General features: G+C 38.6%; 3 protein-coding genes across 4 annotated transcripts in view; 2 read left to right on the top strand and 1 right to left on the bottom strand.

Annotated features, from left to right (window-relative positions):
* LOC111389436 (ubiquitin domain-containing protein DSK2b-like) overlaps positions 1-1,458 on the top strand; it is a 6,637-nt gene extending 5,179 nt beyond the window's left edge. For both annotated transcript variants that reach the window (XR_002701732.1, XM_023014357.1), the window contains exons 7-8: positions 860-949; positions 1,038-1,458. Coding sequence is in view for 1 of the 2 variants with exons in the window: in XM_023014357.1 (XP_022870125.1) it covers positions 860-949; positions 1,038-1,186 (239 nt within the window). In the remaining variant the exon portion in view is untranslated. The remainder of the gene's footprint in view (positions 1-859; positions 950-1,037) is intronic.
* Positions 1,459-2,083: 625 nt separating this feature from the next.
* LOC111391855 (zinc finger protein ZAT3-like) lies at positions 2,084-3,427 on the top strand. The gene has a single exon (XM_023017134.1). It carries the CDS (start codon positions 2,289-2,291, stop codon positions 3,303-3,305), a length of 1,017 nt encoding a protein of 338 aa, XP_022872902.1. The 5' UTR covers positions 2,084-2,288; the 3' UTR covers positions 3,306-3,427.
* Positions 3,428-4,307: 880 nt separating this feature from the next.
* LOC111389427 (U11/U12 small nuclear ribonucleoprotein 65 kDa protein) lies at positions 4,308-13,115 on the bottom strand. Its single transcript, XM_023014351.1, has 12 exons — positions 12,979-13,115; positions 8,830-9,083; positions 8,657-8,728; positions 8,314-8,538; positions 7,997-8,078; positions 7,686-7,874; positions 6,644-6,808; positions 6,385-6,555; positions 5,497-5,584; positions 5,374-5,432; positions 4,969-5,034; positions 4,308-4,798 (listed from the first exon to the last, which is right to left on the bottom strand). The coding sequence occupies exons 2-12, from the start codon at positions 9,009-9,011 to the stop codon at positions 4,700-4,702; spliced, it is 1,398 nt and encodes a 465-aa protein (XP_022870119.1). The 5' UTR covers positions 9,012-9,083; positions 12,979-13,115; the 3' UTR covers positions 4,308-4,699.
* Positions 13,116-22,497: the final 9,382 nt, after the last annotated feature.

Here is a 22,497-nt window from a genome sequence, read left to right as displayed (position 1 = left end):
TTGTTAAAATTTTGAAAGTTTAAAAAAAAAATAAAAAAAAAAAAAAAAAAAAAGGTTGAATTCAATCTTGAGACTCCATGCCATCCGTTTATTGCGAGGGAGGTAAATTGCGGGACGTATCCAAACAGGCTAGGAACAAATACAAGAGTTGTCTGTATACTGTGCCTACAAGAATTTCAATTCTATATTTTAGGAATTAAACCTCCACATTGCAGATGCCAGCAAAACTTAGAAAACTTCACTCCTGTCCTTTGCACCACTAGACTACGTCCCGGGCGTGATACGAATATATTTGTCCGACACAGAAGCTTTCTTGAGTCCTTGACACAGAAAAGCTCTTAAATGGGTTTTTGACACGTGGAAAATACATTGGGTTAAGAAGTCTTGATTTTTTTTCTTTTTTTTTTTTTTTTCCTCCTGCCATCAATAATGAGAGTTGAAGACTATAATAATGCATTGCATATTGCCGTGTTTGCGATAGAGGTGTAAATTAGGCAAAGTGCCTTGCTTGATCGCTAGGGGCACAATCTTTATCCTTAAGCAAATTCTTCAAAAAAAAAAAAAAAACCGAAATTTTTTTTTTTTTTTTTTTTTTTTTTTTGGGGCATAACATATTTCAAACTCTACTTCTAGCCACCGGGTGCCATTATCTATTATAGATGCCTAACTAGCTGGCTATCTTGATTTGCTCTCTACCACCTTGACTACAATAAATTTTCTTCTTTTTTTTTCTCCCATGAACCATTCTAAGTGGTATGATTTATTACTGATAAATCGAAAAGAATAATTTTTATACTCGTGAATGGAAGTTAATTACTTTCCATTTATTTCTATACTTTTATTGTTTTGGTAACGGCAGGAACACCTAACCATATGGGGCTGGATGCTTTGATGAATATGTTGGGTGGACTCGGGATGGGTAATTTTACAGCTCCAAGCACTCCCTCAGGTTTCAATGCTCCGCCTTGGTATTTAACCTAAGAGTATCTTTGTTCTTTCAGCCGTACGGAATATGTTAATCATGTCTATTTCTGTAGTGCCCCCAGAAGAGCTGTATGCAACTCAACTATCACAACTTCAAGAGATGGGTTTCTTCGACACCGAAGAGAACATCAGAGCTCTGCGTGCTACTTCAGGAAATGTTCATGCAGCTGTGGAACGACTTCTGGGGAACTCTGGAGTGTAATTTTTTTGGGAGACACGGGGAGGCATCTGTAAAATTGATAGTCGAAACCCTTTCCCTTTAGTTTCTCAATACAAGATGGAGCTTCTCTATGTAGGCCAAAAGAATAAGCATGCGCGCGCACACACACTTCTCTATAGTGAGAGCTGCCTGTGAAGTTTAAAGGTTTCTTTACTACGTAGTATAGACGCTTACAAGTTACAAGCCTTTATCTTTGCCTCTCTATGTACATTTTGAAACCATTATTTGCAATTTCAGTGTTCGAAATTATTTCAGCCTTTATATTGTAGGTTAAGAATTGTCGTTTTCACAATGGGTTTTGCTAGGCTATGTCGCTCCAGGGGATGCCACATGCGCGAATGGCAAAACCTTTTCACAATTGAGATGACATTTCGAGGCTTGATATTTGGTACCTCACTTCTCGTCCAAGAAAATATATTAAGCCCATGTTTAGTGGAAAATTTTAATAAAAGTTAATGAAATGTTTGGTTGAAAAGTTGCGGATCCTATGACATATATGGTTAAAATTAATTATCGATTTTAACTTAGATTAAAATATAGATTTTAATCCCTACCGAACATAATATGTGAAAAATACGAGTTTTGCTCAAGTAATGCAATATATCATCCAATTATGTGTCACGTGAAGATCAAGGACATGCGTGCTTTTACGTTAAATAATGGATGGAAAATTAACGGAGCGATATAAGGGAAAGAATTTCGAAAGTACGACGACAAATTTGGGACGAGATTAAGTTTGATGACCAAAATGAAGTTTTGTGCAAAGTTCAGTGACTGTTAGATAACTTTCCCGCCAAGAAAGTTGAAGCTGTTGCTTACTCACAGATCCCACCCCCCGCATTTTACGCCCAAGAAAACGTATCCCACTCCCACCTCGAATCACCTTCTTCAAATACATAGAATTACCCAAAAAAATACGTTTGATTTTCTCAGATGAAAGTATGGATACGGATAGAATTTCATAACTGAAAAAAACTACCCTCTCTCACTACAATGGAAACCGCTCACACTACATAAGAGAACCCTAGCACATTTCTTACACTTTTTTCCTCAAGTCTTTTCTCTTACAGAAACCCACAAAGAGATGAACGTCAACAGCTACGTTAGTTCTTCATATTTTCACCCATTAATGTCGTTTACTGGTCAAGAAACTTTCCCTAGGATCGAGTCCAGCGGTTTCCACACTTTTAACCGCCATCAAAATCCCAGAAAGAAGCGCACTAAGTTTATCAAAGTAGACAATTCTCTCGGCGGCTCCAGTTCCACCGGCGTCACGAAGCCTAAATGTTTGAAGAAACCAGACCCAAGTGCTCCCAAGATCACAAGGCCGTGCAGTGAGTGCGGCAAGAAGTTCTGGTCATGGAAAGCACTATTCGGGCACATGCGGTGTCACCCTGAGCGCCAGTGGAGAGGAATTAACCCACCGCCTAATATCCGGCGGTTAGAAACCACCGCCACCGCTGTGAGCACTGATCGTGAAGGCACTGCCTCCGGTGTGACGGAGGAGGATCATGAGGTGGCTACTTGCTTACTAATGTTGGCTAATGGGTGTAGTGCTAGTGCTTCTGAGTCACCATCTGTGACTAATGTTTGTAGTACTGGAATGTTAGAATCTGATAGTGGTGGTGGTGGTGGTGTTGTTGGGGTTGAGAATTTTCGATTCGAATGCTCGAGTTGCAAGAAAGTGTTTGGGTCTCACCAGGCATTAGGAGGTCACAGAGCAAGTCACAAGAATGTCAAAGGTTGTTATGCAATTAACAAGAATCCCGAAATTGGAGAGGAAGAAGAACAAGAACGAGACTGGATTAACAGTGGTGGCCATGTTGAACATCAACTAATGGATGATATAGGACACAAATGCAGCATTTGTTTAAGGGTTTTTTCAACAGGTCAAGCCCTAGGTGGACACAAAAGGTGCCATTGGGAGAAAGTATCAGAAGAAGCATGGTTCAAAGAGGCTAATTCTGGTTTGGATTTGAATTTGCCTGCTTCAGCACCGGCCCCGGCGCGGGACCGAGTACCGGTTCACGAAGATGATTTATCTTCATCTGCTTCATTTTACTTTTCAGGTCTGGAATTGGATTTAAGGTTAGGACTTTGAGGACAATATATCAAGTCCTTAGCTAACTAGGGTTTAGTGGTATTATTTTGTAGGATTTAGAGAATTAACAGAATTGTGTATATGTGGTGGTGCTCCCCAATATTGCAGTGAATATTGGAAGATTAGACACACAATACATATATACTTGTCACTACATCACTTCTAGCTTAAGCAATGAACAAAACGAGTTTATCCCATGTGTAAATTGATTCTTTAATTAATATCATCTTCATATAAATGAAGCATTTAGCAACTTTTCTAAAGGGTCTGGTACAAGAGAGAATGTAAAATGACATCTTTAAAATAATTTTACATCGAATAAGATTATTTTTTATGTCCTGAATTCTTTCCACCAATCGCATCTCCATGGCTGCTCGAGAGTCTTTTGAGCAACAGCCGAGAGAAGAATGGGGGGTTGGGAGACGAAAGAGGATGAAAAGTATGGGTTAAAGAAAAGATAAGTAACGAAAATGACTACTTTAATAAGCTCAGACGTATTATTCAATTATTCATAAGTCAATTGTATTTGTATCTATTATAAATTATAAATTGAGAGCATGTCTAATTATAATTTTAATCAGATTTTTAAAAAAAAATTGATATTTTAAAAAAATTTAATTGAAATATTAAGATATGCCAACCCATCATTGATATAATAAACGTTCAATCTCAAGCACAAGTAAATTTGAGTTTTCGCCTTTGAGTAAGCACCAAAAATGACCATTCTGCCCCTCGTTGCTTTTCGCCATACTCGACCTGATTTATTTACTTGCACGATCATAATGAAGGGGCATATCGATCATTACGACAACTATTGATTGCTGAGGCGATGGACAAGAAATCAATATTTTCATCATTGCTTAAATTGTTTCTTTCCGATCCACACATTGGAACTAAAGAACCCACTTTTTGCTAATGACCCGTGCTAGACAGGCGCAGAATGAATTTCTTGATTTAACTCGAATATTTTCGGTAACAAGAGCTGAACTTAATCAACACGTATTAACATAAAATTGCAAGTAACAAGAACCATTTATCAAGCCATTCACTTCCAAATTAAGAGTAGAATGTTTCTGTTCCAAGTTACTATTACACAGGGCCTTACATATCCATATATTCATAAACAACTCCAAGCAACAAGGGACAAAACTGTACCTGAACCTTCAATAAACATTAGCAATAGACCGTGAATTGCCCCCTAATCGAAGGTACACACATGGCCTCTCCGAGCAGCCACGTATCCAAGAATACATCCACCAATATAATCAAGATGGGTCATATGCAACCCGAACCATAGCCTGTGAGATTGTGATGTTAAGCCATTAGCTCATTAAGAAAACCGTAAAACAGAGAATGAAGAGTTTTCCGTATTGAGTTCTTCCTTGTGTAGGCAATTACTGCTGCTCTGTTTGGTTTGCTTTAACAGCTGCAGGACTCCTGCCAAACTGGATGACAATAGGCTTGCCTTTAAATACATAACCATTTACTGCATTCTGCAGTTGATCATTATGTAAATATATCATAAATACATTTTAGAAAGTTTAAGCACGTGACTAAAAATAAGCTACACCAGTACTAAAGGATAATACACAACATCAACATTCTAAAAACTCCAAAAGGAAAGGAAAATAATATCTTAAGAGTGCATCGCGGGAAAACATACCAAAGCTTTGTGAGCAAGTTCAACTGATGGGAATGTAACAAAAGCTTGGCCCCTCATTCTCCCCTCCTACAGTGAAAATCAGTACAGTAATTTACTGGCAAGTATGTCACAACTGTTGAAAGAATATTTTGGATACATGGTGAATCCGGCAGGTGTTTTGGACAATTCTCAAAAGTAAAATCTAGTTCGTCTATTTCATTTGAATATATATTATGAATCATGAGGTGGGGGACTTCTAATCATGCACTGTATAGCTCAGTGATCAGAACATACTAATATTTGGTCTACATTTACACAGCATTCCGGCACTAATTAATTCGTGCATAAAATATATATAGAGAAATGTTTTTAAGATGATATAATTTTATAGTGTAAAAGAGCAACTAGAAAATTAAGAAATCCAACCTGCATTAACTTCACATTGAGATTGGATTTGGATACATCAATGCTCCCAAAAAATGATCCTGTAGAAAGTCATAAGATAAAGAAAAGTCTTTGCAATGAACAAGGAGTGAAAATTTGACTCACCAAATATATAATAGAAGTCATCTACAACAACATCCTTTGCCAAGTTCTTTACGTACAAAACAGAAGCAGGATTTCCAGCAGTATAATTCTGCACATAAATAAGCAGGTTAGAAAATAAAATGAAGTCAAATTCGAAAGATAGAAACATCATATATACACTCAGATGATCCACCATCCACAGATTACTACTTTCAGAGTCTGAAAACATAAAAGTGCCAGAAATTAATGATGGATTCTACTTGCAACTAACAACAAGAGCATTTCTCAATTTCAAATTGTCAACAAAAATATTGATAGAAAACTACATAAGTCATGGAATTTATATTATAATCTATACATGAAAATTGTACACGCCATTTTTGTTAAACTATAATGTTTTTCCTCGTCTCATGGACGATATACATATCAATGAGATTGAATAAGATTATGGACTGTTGAAGATTACGTCGAAGATTACAATTGACGTTTATATTACCATTAAAACTGTATCATATATAGATAAATTGCTTTTACCATATTTAATTTAATTTTGGTTCTATATAATGAGAGAACCTCTCACATTGAGGGCATCGGGTCTTATTGAGTATCATTGGGTATATCTGACAATACAAATAATAAATCCTACATTATCTTGAAGCTCTACTTTCCACAACAGGTTATACGATCCTACACAATTTAACGAGAACTTCCTTGTCAAATACAAATGCAAACTCATAAAAGAACTTAATGTCTAGTAAAGTAGTAGACACAATTTCATATTCATGTTGCCAATTGAGCAAAACATTGTTTTATAAGTATAAAAATATAAACAAACTATATTGGATAGTGCATACATATGTTGGGATCTTTGCTGAAATAATTGACACCACAAAGAAATGAGTTTGATACCTTAAACATTGGAAGTGATAAAAGTTCTTCCGGAGGCAACTTTCCAAGATTTAGTTCCTCTAGGGTTGCATAAGGTTTATAATCACCCATCTCTTTGTCTGGCTCTGGCGATTCCATTGTGGAACCAGCATCCTTTGATTCAGTTTGAACCTGTTTGGGGACTATTTTTATCTGCAAACACATTCAAAACCAATAACATTATATCCTTTCAAAAGGAAAAGATAATCTTACCAAATCTCTCAAAGTTTGAAGTTGACACCTGCAATACAGGGTTCTTCTTTTTTACTACTGGTTTTTCTTTTGGAATTAAGGTGGCTGGTTTCAGTCCAACAGCTTCATGAGCCACATCCTTGTCAACTGCAGGACCTAAAATAGCTTGTCGCTTGACGCGCTTCCTTTTAGATCCAACCTCTCCTTGTACTTCCTAAACATCGGTGCATTACAAAGCCGGGATCTACTCAGTAATTTTCTATATGAGAGATTCATCACAAATTTAAAAGAATATATAAAAGCTGAATGATAAATAAAGGCAACAAAAATGAAAAGGAGACAGAAACCCAGGAAATCAACAAGACATCAGTGGATGCAAAATCATTAACTTACATTTAAAGGTTAAAAGACAAAACATTCTCTAATAGACCAAATCAAGAAGATATGGCAAGAAACTATACAATACGGCCCTCAGGATTGCCAAAGGAGACTTAAAAGGAAAATCAGATATCTATTGCATAAAAAGCTCAGGAATCTACCAGAATATCAAATGTATCAAATAATTGAAGGTCCAAAGAACTGAAAGAAGTATGGAACACCATAAAGCAAGAACCACGCCAAAAAAATCAGTCATTTAAGGCACAAAGAAAAATGTGTACTTAAGAGAGCTGTAATAAGTCAAATTTGTGGTTGCACAAGGACATTTGTTGCTATCATGTAAAGGTAGATTTTCTGTCCGAGCCAACTAGTCACTGGGCCCATGTTGATCCCTGTCATCAGGGTTTCCCTAGAATCATTTAACCTTTTCCCGACATATATAAACACATGAAGTGGTAAAACAAAATGCAAGCTTAAGTTCCCAACATAGAGGACATCATGATTATTGGGAAGGAAACCTATTAGTAACAGTACACCCATCCTAGAGGGCAACCTTCAAGTGAAGGTAATGAAGACTCTTAGAACAATTAAAACGCATATGGAATTTTCATTCGTGCATTTTCGCTTGTAAAATGCATCTTTAGCACAAGAATTCTGGTTTTGCATCGAATAAATCTAGTGAATGAATTTAAATGCAATGGCCAAAGGATGACCTCATCATCTGAAGACTCCATTTCTGACTCGCTACTTGATTGTTCTTCCATGTCAATCTTTGTAGCTAATGAAGGAGGTGGAGATGTGGGAGGAGGAGGTGGAACTGGCTCTGATGCTGGCAGAGGTGGAGTGGGCAATGCCGCATGAAATGGAGCTGGAATATTCATTTTGTTCATCAAGTGCAAAACCTACATCCATGAATGAATGAATGAAAGGAAATCAATGGAATAGTGTCATACACATCTGGCCATGATGCAGGAGAATTAAGTTCAAAATATTAAAAAACCAAGTGTTCTAGACAACATGTGACCTGTGTATAGAAGCGAGGAACGGCAATAAGAGCATTTACAATGTTGGTCAAAATATTTCCATCAGGTGGGGGGTACGCATATCTGTTTTGAAGCAGGTTACTGAGTGAGAGAATACTATAAAGATCCACTGAAAGGACTGGTACAAGTTTCGTTTTCGTGTTAGCAGTCAAACATTGCAGAACTTGCATATGGGAGAAATATTTTGCATAAAAAGGGAGTTCATCATAGATGGACAATAAACTACTGTAAGAAAATGACAGACTAAAAAACAACAATAATCAAAGAACTGCCTAAAAGTGCAGAAAGTGAAACATACTCAAGGTGAGGAGGAAATGGATACTCCACACCAAGTTTTTGTGAAATGGGTTCTCTAGCATGAACGGAATCCCTTCTAGAACTGTCATTGAGATCTATCACAAAGGAAGAATTGTTTGTCAAAACAACGTCCTTCCTTGTTTGAGGTTCTCTTTCTTGATGCTTCCTGTCCTCAACTAATTCTCTGGCTCTCTCGACTGACAAAACTTTGCCAAGAAATTTTAACCTAACATAACATGTTTTCATTTAGAAAATCATGATACAGGGCTTTAGTAGAGATAACACCGTATTTGTATTTGTACAAGGAATGGCAGGGTAACAAAAGATCGTGTAGAAAGACAAACCCATGTAACTGTTTTTGAACTTGAGAAGCCAAAGCTTCGTTCTTAAAATCAACGAATGCACAATTTCTCGCTCTGCATAAAAGCCAAAATAGAAAAATCACACACAGCATCACAAATCTGTTCAGCTAAGAACACAACATTTCAAAGCAGGAAACCAAATTAACTATGACTACCTTCCGTAAGTGCAGTGGCGGACAGAAGAGGCGCCATAGTGAGAGAAGAGTCTGGAGAGGGTATCATGTGGAATTGCCTCCGGGAGATGTCGTACCAAGAGTGTAATTGATGATTCTTGTGGCACTGTTTCATGAATCCCTAAATGATGGACTGGTTTTCGAGATGGAGGGGCCTCTGTCATGATTGCGGCTTGCAATCACCAAATGCAAGGGCACAGAAATCGGCGTGAGGCGGTGGAATTGGGATGATTTAACTGCAACAAAATTTTCTGATTACGGCATTGCAAGATGTGAACTGAGGTATGGCTTTTTCTTTCTTTAGTTTTCTCTCTTTCTATTTGTTTATTTTTTATTGAACTCTTTTTTGGTATAAGTTAACCACACTAGATGGTACATTTTATTAAAATAAAATTAAAATTAAAAAATGGTACAATAGGAGGAGGACTAGGCATAAAAAAAATGCAACGATTTAAAGGCATGGTGCTAGAGTATAATTTAGGCCCCGTTTGATTCTCATTTTTTTAAGAATGAGAATGAAAAATACAACCGTTACGGACCCATATAAAAGATAGAAAGTCAAATATGATGACTAGATGTGATGAATAATGGTCATATTTTTCATTTTTGTGGTCAAAGAATGAGAATCAAATAGGAACTCAAAGGACGCTATAATTTAGAAAATAAAGAATGAATATATAGTTTTTCCTATCTACGCAAGTTGATTATGTATTATTCCAACTTCTAGAAGCTTATTATTCTAAATTTTAGAAAATTTTGTAGGATCTATTTCAAATATACACAAGAACACCATTCCACTTAACGCATAAAAATGAAACAGAAAATACATCAAAATATGTGCCAATTAAACACTGGGAAATGAAATAAAATATAAGGATAAGACAATTAAACAGCAAAGATCATACTAAACCAAAATCTATCAGAAAGATATAAGCAAAGTGTTGTTGCAATGGCATTTCTAAAGAAAATAACTGATAGGCTCCAATCCACCTCACTCATTCTAGGACCCAAAAGAGAAATAATCTGTAAGTGGATGGAAAACTAAAGTCTGTTAAAAATGGAAATTAGTTAGGAAAGTCTGTTAGAAGTATGCTATAAATATAGGTAGAGGATAGCCCTATAGGCAGGCAGAAATTGGGTAGCTCCTGGGGAGAGCAATGGACCTCTCGAATGTCCTTTTATCATTTTCATTCCTGTCATTTACAATTCAGTAGAGTACAATAGTGTTACCGTTATTCTGTCATTTGCATTCTATATAGAAAACCTTCAATTACAGACATCAATTCAACTATTGCTTAGTTTATAATCTATTTTCATCTTATTTCATTCCTTGGTATCTTTGATTCGGTGTGTTGGCAGGAGTTATCAACAGGTTCTTATCAAAATGGTATCAGAGCACTATCCTGGAGATAACATATGGGACAATACGTCTAATGAAGAAAAGGAATTAGAAGATTGGGTTAGTAATTTGGAATTGAAGATTGAAAAAATGAATTCAGAAATAAGAGAGGGAATAGGAGCCATGAAATTTGAGTTCTACAGAAGTTTGGCAATAATGATAGAGAGGCTCGATTTGATGATGAAGAAATGGGACGTGCAGGAGAGAGAGAAGAAGGATAAAAGAGTTTCATCTACTTCACCGGAGCCAACTTTGCAATCTGACGCTCCACTCAAAGGCTTAGAAGTTGGGAGGAGTATAGAGGAACGTCTACACAGGGAGGGGATTGCGCGACTGGAAAATCGAGGTCACCAACTGGAGATTCTGGGGTCGAAAGATTGGGAGAACTCGTTACTAGATCACCTTCCGCCGTCACAGGTAGGAACTAGTATGGGAAAAGCCTCGGTGCTAATGCAGGAAGGAACAGCTACAAATCGCCAGTGGAATTTTAACGTTTTGGCAACCCTTTTGTCGGTGTTTTCTGAAGCCATCAAGAGGAAGAGGCTAAAACCTCAAAATCTGGACCAAAATATGGAGCTAGCCCAATGGGTTCATGATAGTAGTAAATCTTTGAAAAAAGTCCAAGCTATCTCAGGCCCATATAGATATAAAAATAATGTTTATAGCCCTATTATTCCCAATCATTCAAGCCCAAATTTAAATCTCAACTCTCGCGCTTTGGCTCACGAGCTGCCTCGTTTACATCCTTAGTTAAATTTCTTCGATGACTTCTAGGAAGGAGGTGGTGTAAATAATGGTATTTTTAAGATAAAAATTAGTACATACTAAATAATTTAGTTAATATAGCATGACACAATGTATTTGACTAAGCTTATCAAGATTATTTTTTTTTTTTTTTTTACTACAAATAAGAAAGAAATTAACATTTCTAGCAATTTTGAATACAAAGATTTAAACCATCACATGTCGCCCAATCAAAAACTAGGGGAATTGAATATTGAAGCCGTGAAGAGCAACTGGAAAAGAAGCTAACAAGTAAATTAGTAAAATCTTCGGCCCACGTTTTTAAATTTCAAACTCTAATTTTCTAGATTTGGAAATTATGACGATGATTTTCTGGTTAAGTGTGGTGGAGGTGATTAGGGATGATGATGATTTTTTGCAGGGAATGAAGGACAGTGGAAATTTGGAATCAATTATGTTATTGATAAGAACCTGTTGATAACTCCAACTAACACACCAAATCAAAGATGCCAAGGAATAAAATAAGATGAAAATAGAAGATAAGCTCAGCATTAGTTGAATTGATGTCTGTAATTGAAGGTTTTCTATATAGAATGCAAATGACAGAATAACACTAACACTATTGTACTCTGCTGAATTGTAGAGGACAATAGTGTTAGTGTTATTTTTTTCTCATCTTGGCCCAAGTCGAGCCGAGTCAAAGCTCAATTACAAAATCAAGTCTTGACTCAAGCCTTATCGAGCTAAGCCGAGCTAGCTTCATTTTTTTCCTGGCCTGTGACACTGACCATTTTAGCCTGCCAGACAGGCCGACTCATCTGTCTTGGGCTCGGGCCGTCTTCCCGAAAATGAGGATCGGCCCGACTGTAGGCTCGGTTTCACTAAGTAGTGAGCCAAGTGAGCTCGAACTTTTTATGGACCAAGCCGCAGGCCATCCAAGTCGACGAGCCTAATTGACATCCTAAATTTAACATATTAACATTGTGTTCTAATTTGATGATTATATTGTCTCAAGACCTTGTTTAAGTGCATTTTGATAAGACTACTACCACAAGAAAATCTGTCAGCACTTGCACAGTTGAAGCTACCAGGTATTTGTTTGATCTGGCATTGCTCAAGGTATAGTGCTGCTTAAAGCGTACAAATATCTCCCACAGAATTCTAAAAGTAGCCCATCCTTATTGCCTATCATCATTCCCACCCCTCAGCAGCCAATCCTTAATACCTATCATCAATCCTCACCCCTCAGCAGCCTATCCTTAATACCTATCATCAATCCTCACCCAAAAAATAAAAAAAAAAAGGGAATTCATTAGTAGATTCAATGACGAATCTAGGACCGGAGGTTAGCTAGGGACGACATTGACTATCAACTATCACAATTTTATTAATATTTAATTAAATAATATTAAAAATTATTCAACATATATGTAAATGTACTAAAGCGTAAAAATCTATACATATGAAAATATAATTTAATACAGCCCAAAATAAATGATACAGCCTTATTCTGTAACTGTAAACTTAGACAACTGTACCTTTTGTTCCGGTTGACAAAATCGTTCCATAATCTATAAAATGCCTCAATTTATTTTTCAATTAAAATTGATAAAAACAGAGTACAAATGGTTGAATTGAGCCCAACATCTTCCACATTAATTTTTTCACTTATCCCTAATTCCTAAACCTAAATTCCAAACTTATAAATGATAAATTATAGCTCATTCAAAATAAATTATTATCATAAATCACAATTTCACCATTCTCATTTCTTTGTCAATTAAATTAACTCATAAGTCATAAAACATGATACATGAATCATAAATCCATAAAACATAAATAATAACTCATAAAACCGAATAATAAATAAAATATTAATCATAAATTCATTATTCATAATCATAACTCACATAACACAGAACAAAAATTATAAAATAAATAAATAAATAAATAAATTAGAGAACGACAGTCAGGAAAAAGACGCTCACCACAACAGCCACAGCCCACAGGAGGTTCGACTTCGTCGTCACAGACTCAGCAGCTTCGAAATCGAGTCAGGAGGTGGAGAAATGGAGAGAATGACCACGGCGTACTGCTTCTGCTCGTCTGCTTCAATTCATTTGCATTTTGGTCATTTGGTTTGGATTGGGGCAAGTCATTGGGCCTATTTTTTTAAAAGGCCCATCCCTCTTCAGCCCAAACAATAAAAAAAAAATTTTATAAGTAAGAGATTAAATATGGTATTTTTAAAAATTAAGAAAACAAGTTTTAAATTTCGAAAATCGGATTTTTATTAAAATTAATTAATTATTTATTTATATATTTTTTAAAAGGCCCATCCCTCTTCAACCCAAACAATAACCAACAAAAAAAAAAGGAAAATTTCATAAGTAAGAGATTAAATATGACATATTTCAAAATTAAAAAATAAGTTTTAAATTTCAAAAATCGGATTTTTATTATAATTAATTATTTATTTATTTTATTAATTAAATATATTTAGGTCACAGATCTATAAATTTTGGTTACAAATAAACAATTTAATTAGTCATTTATTATTTTTTGTCACAAATTAGAAATTTTATGTCACAAATTATTTTACGATCAAAATTCAAAAAAATTGTAGGTCAACATTTGTTCATTGGTCGCAAATCAGAAAATTATTTAGTCACGGATAAATTTTTAGTCATAACTTATTTTTGGATCACAAATCAAAAATTTCATAAGTCACCTATTATTTTTCGGTCACCAATAAAATTTTTTATAAGTCACATTATTTTTCGATCACGAATAAAATTTTTTACAAGTCACTGACTATTCATTGGTCAGAGAATCAAATTTTTTATTGGTCACAATTCATTTATCATTGCAAATTATTAGATTAATTAGTCATGATTAATTTTTTGGTCACAATTTAATCAATTGAGCCACATTCACAATTTTTAAGTTACATATTACAAATCAACCAATTATTAGTCATAATCAACTAAATAATTGGTCACAAACATCCAACCCAATCTCATGACCACCGCCGTGACCACCACAACCGCCATCACTATCACCGTTACCACCACCAGATCATGTAAAACCACAACCGCCGTCCAAACACCAATAAATTGTCAACCACCACTGCCAGATTCACTGTGCCAGGCAGCACCGCCACCATCTCAAACAAATTTACACGTCACAGGAAACTACCACCACATTCGAGATCCACCACAACCTCACCAGACCCATCTCCACCATCATTGCTGCTGCACACCACAGAGCGCAATCACCTGAGGCCATTACTACCACTACCGTCGCATAAATCAACAATCACCACAACCACCTCATCAAGTCCACCATTTCCTTCGTCTATGTCACAAGCGATTTGCAGCAAGCGCTCACAGAGGTCGATCGTAACAGCGCTATACATGGAAGCACCGATGAACGAAGGGATTATCGGCATCGGAGATGATGATGGAAGTGGTTGATTGGGGTCATCTCGCTATGCGCGATGCTCTTCTTTCAACGCATCGTCACCGTAAAGTGAGAGGCCTGTAATGGCGGTGGCAGTGTCATGCTACTTCGTTCAGCTCCACTCCAGCGGGTCACTTTTCTGCAAAGAGATACGCAACGATATACAGAGAGAGAGAGAGAGAGAGAGAGAGAGAGAGAGAGGGGTTTCAAAGATATAAATTAGGGTTTGTATATAATAATTAATATTTAAAATATATTAATAAATTAATGAATTAAAAAAATATCTAATATTTGAAATAGTAAACTTCACCTATGATTTATGAATTGAGATCTCTAAATCTATTAGTTTGTGTAATTTCCACAAAAAAAAAAATAAAAAAAAATAGGCCCAACCCAACTGGAAGCAATGCAGTCATATCTTCTTCCTTCATCTCTTTTCTTCCACCGCCGCTGCAACTGGCGCCTGGCCAACGGCAATTGAAAGTTTCGGTGGAACCCAACACGCACGGCCACACACCCTCGCTGAGTGTGGTAGATGTAAAATAATAACGGAACATGAAAAAAAATCTGGCAAAAAATTAAAGAAAGAGTTTCCCCAAAGGCGCAAAAAAAAAAGTGGCGAACAGTGATGCGAATTTACCTCAAAAATGGGATTTTTTTTTGCTGAGTCGCGCAGTGAACAGTTAGATAGATGTGCCGCTCAAATTTTGAAGAGCAAAAGAATTTGGTTTAAATGTGGTTCAAGCTTTTTTATGGAAGAATAGCGTGGTTACCAGCTTGAATAGCTCTGACGAACTTGCTACATACCAAGTTGAGAACATTAAGAAGAGAAATAAAAATGGAAAAACTGCATAGTAATTTTTTATTTTTATTTTTAGCAGGAATCAAGTATTTTTAATTTAAATTTTGGGTTAATTTCACAAACGATCACTGAACTTAATCGAAAATCTCAAAACGGTCATTGAAGTTTAAAATTTGCAACAACGGTCATTAAACTTACGGGAACTTATGGGCGCTTTCACTAACGGTCACTGATGGACCAAAACATGTGAATTAGATCCTTGAGGACCTCAAGTGTAAATTTCATCTAAGTTCATTTGCTTAAAATCTATCCCTAAAATTTAGAAATCGAGCCAAATTCCTCCCACTTCCACCATATTTCGCTGGAGCCGAAATTTGTCAAATTCGACCACCATACCGTCGGATGAACCACCTAATTTTTACACCACCAACACTTCCTCACCCCCTTCACAATCCTATACCAACAATCAACCAAAACACATCAAAAATCACATGAAATTTAGGTTCCAAGAAACCATCCCCACCCACGGTTTTACCTCCAATTCCGGCCAATTTGAGATAAATTGGTGAGGATCCATATGTGCATCTTGTTCACCATGATGAGTAGAAGGTAGTGGTGGTGGTGGTGGGCAAGTGTAATTATTAACGTCGGCACCGAAAATTGGGGAGGAAAGTTCGTTGTCGATGCCTTCAAGCTGGTATGAGTTAGATTTTGATTTAAATTGTTTTTGTGATGGTATAGGACCATGTACCTGTTCTTCTTGGGGAGCACTAACAACCTGATGGAGTTTTGGTATGGGTGATGGTGGATTGGCCGGAATTGGAGATAAAATCGTACGTGTGTATGGTTTTTCGAACCTGAATTATGCCATGATTTTTGATATGTTTTGGTTGATTGTTGGTATAAGATTGTGGAGGGGGATGAGGAGGTGCTGGTGGTGTAAAAGTCCGATGGTTTATTAGGCAGTAGGGTGGTCGATTTTAGCTCCGAATCCATCAACGCTGGAGAAGAAAGCTGGAAAGGGAGGAAAAAATTGTCTAAAGAGTGATTTGGTCATCAAGGTTTGATTTTCACGTATTTTGGTCCTTCAAATTTGAATGAAAAGCATAATGGGCCTTCAATGACCTTTTTGAAAGAAAATGTAACTTCAATGACCGTTGCTGTAAGTTTTAAATTTCAATGATCGTTTTGAGATTTTTGGTTAAGTTCAGTAACCGTTTGTGAAATTAACCCTTTAAATTTTATTTTTATTTTAATCAAAATCTTGTCAATTGTGTCAAATTTAAATTACTCTTAGGCCATGTTTGATAGGAATTCTTTTCCATGGAAAATGGAAATCCTTTTCCAACTTCAACATTTTTGGGTGTTTCAAAGACTAATTTTCTAGGCAATTCATTTTCTTGCTTTTGCCCCACACGTGCACATTTTCTTGCTTTTTGGGAAAAATGAATTTCCATGGATATGGTGGTTTTTCAAATTTCAGCACTTTTTTCTGTTTGCAATGTAAACAAATTTTAAGAATTATTGTAAAAAAATATTTCCCTTTAATTGACAATTTCTATATAAAACAAAGCAAAACAAATACTAAAAGATAGATAATTATCTTGATTTTTTTATTTTTTTATTTTTGTAATGGAAACAAATTTCATCCCCAATACAGTAAAATTTATCCCTTTAATTGACAATTTTCATGTAAAACAAAGCCAAATGAATACCAAAAAATACTTTTATTTCAATATTTTTCACGTGAAAAATCATACCAATCAAACACAATAATTTTCAATTCCCAAGAAAATAATTTCTAGGCAATTTAATTCCCTGAAATTCGTTTTCAATTCAATCTTTACAATCAAACGGACCCTTATTCTTTGAAAATTAATTTTGAAAATATTTAAATTTTTTACTTAATTAAAATATTTGAAAAGAAAAACTGGGGAGAGTAACAAACCATCCCCTCTTCTCTCTCGTTTCGTTCAACACTTTCCCGTGTCGCCTTCTTAGTCACCATACTTCTGGAGAAATTAAATTCGTATATGTAACATAAGTCACATAAGTGAATTACATAGGTTTAATTTAGATTGGCAATAACATGACACAACGTTTGATCAAAGTTTGGTTTACTATGGTCACCACACAGAAGTTACATTTGTGATTTACAAAGGTAATACTTTCTAAACATGTTGTCTGTTGACCTCACAAATTGGACCCTTCACGTGGCCAACCGATAGCTACTCCACGTGTTCCTCCCTGCGCACAGTCAACGCACGGTCAGATGCACACGGTTGGAACCAGCGGGGTGGTAGCGGCCGCATACACTCCAACGGTCTAGTTAGCTTCAGGTGATCAGAACAATACCAATGTTGTGTAAAATAGTGGGGAGGAGTATATATATTTGCTTGTTATGGAAAGCTATATTGTAAGAGTTTCATTACCTTTGCCTCTTGTCAAACTTTGGGTATTTATAGATGAGGAGAACCGTTGCATGCGGGACACGTGTATGCATCTGGCGGTGTGAGGCGTCTGCTCATAGGCGTCAATCAGACGCGTCTATAGAGTAGGCGGACAATTACTTCTCCCTTGTTGAGTTGACATAAAGTTGATACGTCACATCAACTGGGCTCATAGAGACGTCAAATCAATTAAACCTTAGGGGTAGAAAGGATCTTGACATAGATCTCTTTCTGAAATTGACGGTGGATCCTGGCAGAGGTCCTCAGAGTGCGCCTCGATTTCAAGGATGAGGACACTTTGGTCGATTTAGTAGAATTGTCTATGCCTCAAAGTGCGTTAATAGATCGACAACATTGGTGGTGAAGTCACTTCGGATGGGTGCTGAACACCTTGTAATAGGCAGAGGTAGACTCTCCGAAGTGGTTTGAATAGGGGCGTAACAGTGGTCCTCCAAGTTTAGGCATAAATATTTATATCATGGGTGGACTTATTTTCCCGATCGGGTATGTCTGCCTCGGGGCAGGAACCTCGGTTTGTGAGAGCTTGCAGGTTGGTTTTCCGTTTTTACCGAAGAGATGTAGGTCCAGAAATATTTTTGACAGATGCGATAAAGCTTTATCATTGACTAAGGAAGGAACTTATCTGTAACTGATGTGCTGGCCTATAAGAAGATGCGATGGGAGGCAGCCAAAGCTTTGTAAAGCTTAGGAGGGAATGCAGCCACCGAGGCGATGACCCATAGAGGACTCCGCATCAGGTGAGTCTAAGCTTTGTAAAGCTGAGCGAGGAGCTCATCTACCACCGATGCGTTGACCCACAGGGGACGACGCCTTGGGAGATGGCTAAAGCTTTATAAAGCTTAGGAGAGAACGCAACTACCGAGGTGATGACCCATAGGGGACTCCGCGTCAGGTGTGTCTAAACTTTGTAAAGCTAAGTGAGGAGCTCATCTATCACCGGTGCGCTGACCCACAGAAGACGACACATTGGGAGATGGCTAAAGCTTTGTAAAGCTTAAAAGGGAACGCAGCTACTGAGACGATGACCCACAGGGGACTCCGCGTCAGGTGCGTCTAAGATTTGTAAAGCTGAGTGAGGAGCTCATCTGCCATCGGTGCACTGACCCACAGGAGACGACGCGTTGGGAGATGGCTAACGATTTGTAAACTTAGGAGAGAATGCAGCTACCGAGGCGATGACCCACAGGGGACTCCGCGTCAGGTGCGTCTAAGCTTTGTAAAGCTGAGTGAGGAGCTCATCTGCCGCTGGTGTGCTAACCCACAGGAGACGATGCATTGGGAGATGACTAACGCTTTGTAAAGCTTAGGAGGGAACGCAGCTGCCGATTCGATGACCCACAGGGGATTCCGCGTCAGGTGTGTCTAAGCTTTGTAAAGCTGAGCGAGGAGCTCATTTGCCATCGGTGTGCTGACCCACAGGGGATGACGCGTTGGGAGATGGCTAAAGCTTTGTAAAGGTTAGGAGGGAATGCAGCTACTGAGGCGATGACCCACAGGGAACTCCGCGTCAGGTGCGTCTAAATTTTGTAAAGCTGAGTGAAGAGCTCGATCTGAGGCAGACATCTCTGATGTTAAATGATTTGACAGCTGTCGCGTATTTTCAAGACGACAGTTGGATACGATGCCCATTCCTAGAAAAGGTTGCTGCTGCTACTTATTGTAGACTGCTGATGGTGATTGAGGCAACACATTTCACGTGAGCGTGAAGGTCACAGCTAGATCTTAGGCGTAGATCAAATCTAGCGTTTCATTTCAACGGCCTAGATTGATAATGCAACAGACAGCCTAGGTTGATTGCATTTGAATTCAACGGTGGAGATCAGCTGTAACGCTCTATAAAAGGCGGACTTGAGTGTTTTTGGAGCTTTTCACTTTTGCGAAATCAAAAACCCCATTTGCTCTCAAAATCTTTGCATTTTCCGGCGTTCTTCAAGCACTTTCTAACGACAAATCCCAATTTTCGACTACTTACGTTGTTTCTTGACCATTTTCGACTGCGGGACACTCCATTTCGAAAGTTTCAGTAAGTATTTGAAACTTTTCATTTCTGAAAATGGCTTCTGAGGATAGTGGTAGCTTGGAGAGGGGTTGGAACTAGTGAGGATGGACGAGCTCATTTTGGCGACCTCCTCTAAAATAGCCGAAGCGATTATTGGGGGGAGAACATATGAAAGAGACTAGATAGCCCAGTAGACACATCTGTGCATTGAGGGCGTTAGATACCCCTCTAAGCTAAAGGATGCCAACCTGGAAAGACTTAGGGCTGAATATAGGATCCCAGATAGTGTAGATCTGATCCTACCTGAACCTGATGAGCGGGCCTGCTACCCTAGGCCAAGGTACGTGGCAATCAGCGAGGTGATCCTTAGGGCTGGCCTTAGGCTCCCAATCCATCATTTCTTCCGTATAGTACTTAGGTAGTACGGCTTAGCTCCTACCAAATTGAACCCGAACTCCTGGAGCCAAATGGTGGGCTCCTGGATGTTGTGAAAGGAGGTGTCACTTGGGGTAGAGATGCATTTTCTGTATTCCAGACCCTCTACATCCCCAAGGTAGCGGCTAGGGGGGATAAGACCAGGGGCTGGTGCTACTTGACCTCATGGGGTTCCTATACTCCATTCGTGCTTGATCTGTCGAGCTCCATTAAGGAGTGGTAGAGCTCGTGGTGCTGGGCTGCAGGGGACCCCTTGGCGCCTCTTACGGTCTTCACGAAGTATTCAACACTTAGTGAGTACTGTGGCTTTGTGTTTCTTGTTTATTCTTCTTCGGTTCGGTTCTTAACTACTATGTTTGTTTTTGAAGGCACTCCTCCTTGGTGTGAGTTATCCACCGATGACTTTGACATCATCTACATTATTTACCAGCTACCTCTAAAGAGGAGATCATACCACCAGCTGATAAGAAAAAACATCCACTTCGTGACGCTCGACTTGATGGCCTCTCAAGGTAAATGTCTCGAAGCGAATTTCAGCACTTTCTGAACTGTTTACATTTGTACAAAAGTACTTGTTCCCTTGCATATAACTTTAACAAGAAGCTGCCTCTGAGGCCAGACTTCAAAACCATCCAAAAGATGATGGCAGAGGCGAGAGCCCTGAAGACCTCCTCCTCTGCGTACAAAAAGTAGATGGAGGATCTGGTGGATGCTAGTGAAAGGCTCCAACCTCCGATTGAGGAGGAGGTGGCGGAGGACCCAGACGCAAACTTGCTGTAGAAGGGCAAGAAGCTTGCTGCCCCCTCGAAGCTCCCAACTATGGCGAGGCCGCCTCCGACTCTGAGGCAGACTACAATTCCTACCGGGGTGGTCATCCTGGAGAAGACGCCTGCGCCATCAGAGGCTTCTCCTGCCCCGACCACATCGCCAGTAGTTGCTGTGCCCATTGCCCAAGTGCTGGGGTAGCCAAAAAGGAGAAGGGCCCGTCTCTCGAAGGAGATAGACTTCTTGGGCACCAATTCAGAGGAGCCAGTGAAAGAAGTGCTGGAGGCTCTTCCTCCAGAGACGGCCGCGGTAGTGGTGGTCCACAATAAGTATTGGATCGAGGAATGGAGAGACCGCACCGCCTCATGCACTGTCGAGGACTTGGTAGCGGCCAACAGTGCTTGTGTGGCCCGGGCCTTAAGCACAAGCATCCAACTTGAGGGTTTGGTGAAAGACCTCAATGCTAAGAGGGAGGACCTCGCCAAGCACTTTGAGGAGGCGATGCAATATGCTGACACAGTGAGGGAGGCCCGGGCCAAGGCTGAGAAGGAAGAGAGAGGAAGGAAGGAGGTTGAGGCCCAGCTGGCAACTACCAAGGGGGACATATAGCGGCTGAAGAAGGAGCTTTATGAAGTGGAGTGCCAGGTGGCTGCTATTACGCAAAGAGTTGATCATGCAAACGAAAACCACCGGCTCGCCACGGAGGCTCTGGAGGCCTCTAATAAAAAAAAAACAGAGCTGAGGTAGAGGGCGGATACCCAAGCTAAGGAGATTGCCTCTCTGAAGGAAGAACTGAAGTTAGCAGAGGAGTTGGCTGTACAGAACTTCATCAACCTCTTTGAAGAGCACTCCCTATACGATGACTTTACAAACTTCTGGGCTTCTAAGAGCGCCCAAGGATTATTGGGTCGACTGGAAGAGGTTCATTCTACTCTGGACATATCCTCGTTGGAGGCAGAGTTCGGTGGGCCTACTGGAGGTCAGCCTGATAGGTTCATCGAGGACGCTCCAGAGGCCCCTGGGACAGGCGAGGCGGAGGTCGGGTTGGAAGATGCCCCCGTAGAATAGAGTTAATCTTTATAATGGCCTCGGCCTCTTTTGTAATCTAATTTCAAATGAATGAAGTGAAATTTTTGTCAAGAATTGTTGCTTATGCTTTTTTCATTGTGTTGAGCCGTTTACACTTGAGTATATGAATGACAATCACTTAAGTAAACATGAAGCGCCATTTACCAATAACCTGTTAATAACAGAAGATCGGACTAATTAACATATTGAAAAGCAGAGGTAACAATTTACTAACCGATGTGACAAAGAACTGAAGTATCATTACTTAGAGAAGTTACATCACCATTCACTAAGGTATTTTTAGCATTTAGTAAGATAGAGAAGTTACAAATGAGATCGGATCATGACACATTTATTAGACAACATTGAGATCGGATCGAAACATAAGTTCATCACTGATAGTACTTCCTCAAGTGTTCGATGTTCCATTGATGAGGAGTGCTTTCCCTGCCATGTCTTCAATTTCAAAAGTACCGGGTCGGGATTCCCTGCGGATGCGGTAAGG

The sequence above is a fragment of the Olea europaea genome, chromosome 3, assembly GCF_002742605.1.
Source record: "Olea europaea var. sylvestris chromosome 3, O_europaea_v1, whole genome shotgun sequence".
Lineage (NCBI taxonomy): Eukaryota > Viridiplantae > Streptophyta > Magnoliopsida > Lamiales > Oleaceae > Olea > Olea europaea.
The sequence above is the reverse complement of the archived record's forward strand: the minus strand, read 5'-3'. Positions and strand labels throughout refer to the sequence as shown.

Coding starts and splice junctions, on each gene's coding strand:
- LOC111389427 (XM_023014351.1), bottom strand. CDS start 9,011: ATGACAGAGGCCCCTCCATCTCGAAAACCAGTCCATCATTTAGGGATT. Junction 6,809..7,685: donor TGGAGTCTTCAGATGATGAG/GTCATCCTTTGG, acceptor ACCGATGTTTAG/GAAGTACAAGGAGAGGTTGG. Junction 5,035..5,373: donor TCAATGTGAAGTTAATGCAG/GTTGGATTTCTT, acceptor TTTTCACTGTAG/GAGGGGAGAATGAGGGGCCA.
- LOC111391855 (XM_023017134.1), top strand. CDS start 2,289: ATGAACGTCAACAGCTACGTTAGTTCTTCATATTTTCACCCATTAATG.